The sequence below is a fragment of the Argentina anserina genome, chromosome 5 (assembly GCF_933775445.1).
Source record: "Argentina anserina chromosome 5, drPotAnse1.1, whole genome shotgun sequence".
In the NCBI taxonomy this organism is placed as follows: domain Eukaryota; kingdom Viridiplantae; phylum Streptophyta; class Magnoliopsida; order Rosales; family Rosaceae; genus Argentina; species Argentina anserina.
Window position 1 is genome coordinate 20,370,813 of NC_065876.1, and position 1,156 is coordinate 20,371,968.

Consider the following 1,156-nt stretch of genomic DNA (forward strand, 5'->3'; position numbering starts at 1 on the left):
ATGCTCGCTTACAGTCTTCTTGGGGATTTGTGTGATGAGTTTCTTGATGTAGCTGAATCTTCGGCTATGGAGATTTTGCAAAATTTTACTAGAGCAATTTAGAATGTGTACAAACATTATCTTCGTCGACCATGTCCAACGGATTTGCTGCGGTTGCTTAGACATGCTGATAAAAGAGGGTTCTCTGAAATGGTTGGAAGTCTCGATTGCATGCACTGGAGTTGGAAGAACTGTCCTACTTCATGACAATGGCATTTCACAAGTCATAAAGGAAATTCAACAATCATTTTAGAGGCGGTTGCATCGTATGATACTTGGATTTGGCATGCATATTTTGAACTTCCAGGTTCCCTTAATGACATCAACGTTCTTGGAATGTCTCTAGTAGATCGAGAATCTGGTCAGTGCTATTACCTTGTTGACAAGATCTATCCTAAATGGAGGACTTTTGTGAAAGCAATCAGAAATCCAAAACGCCTCAACAAGCTCACTTCACAAAGATGCAAGAGTCATTCAGAAAAGATGTAGAGAGGGTATTTGGAATTCTCCAAGCTCGTTTTGCAAGTGTTAGAGGACCAGCTCGTGGATGGGCTAGGGAGGATCTCTCCTACATTATGATGACCTGCATTATTTTGCACAATATGATTGTGGAAGATGAGCGCGACAAAGAAGAAGTGGTAATTGACCCCGATGAGATCCCAACGAGACTAATGGCTGTAGAAGTATATGAAAGTTATGATCATGATCATCAAATTCAACGTGAAGCCCCTGCTCTTGATAAATTCATGCATCGCTACCAAGTGGTTAGATGTCCAGTTGTGCATAATTACCTCCAAGAGGATTTGGTTAAACATCTATGGAATGTGAAGCTGCAATCAAAGCATGACCACATATAATATGTGATTTAATTTTTTGTGCTTTCAATAATTAGTGTGGTTATGGTGTGATTTGCTTGCGTTTTAATTATTATAATGTGGTATGGTTTGTTTATTTGTGTGTTTATTTGTTGTTGTTGTTGTAGTTTAATGTAATGTAATGAATGAATGTTAGCTTATGAATTAAAAAAATTGTAATCTTATTTCATAAATGAAAATAAAAATGATATAGTCCACTGAGTTTCCTATCCCGGCACATATGAATCCAAGAAGTCATCTTC

The 1,156-nt window shown here is 37.6% G+C and overlaps 1 protein-coding gene across 1 annotated transcript; it reads left to right on the forward strand.

Moving 5' to 3' along the window:
* The first annotated feature begins 437 nt into the window (after window positions 1-437).
* On the forward strand, window positions 438-896 carry LOC126795701 (uncharacterized). Its single transcript, XM_050522477.1, has one exon. It carries the CDS (start codon window positions 438-440, stop codon window positions 894-896), a length of 459 nt encoding a protein of 152 aa, XP_050378434.1.
* Window positions 897-1,156: the final 260 nt, after the last annotated feature.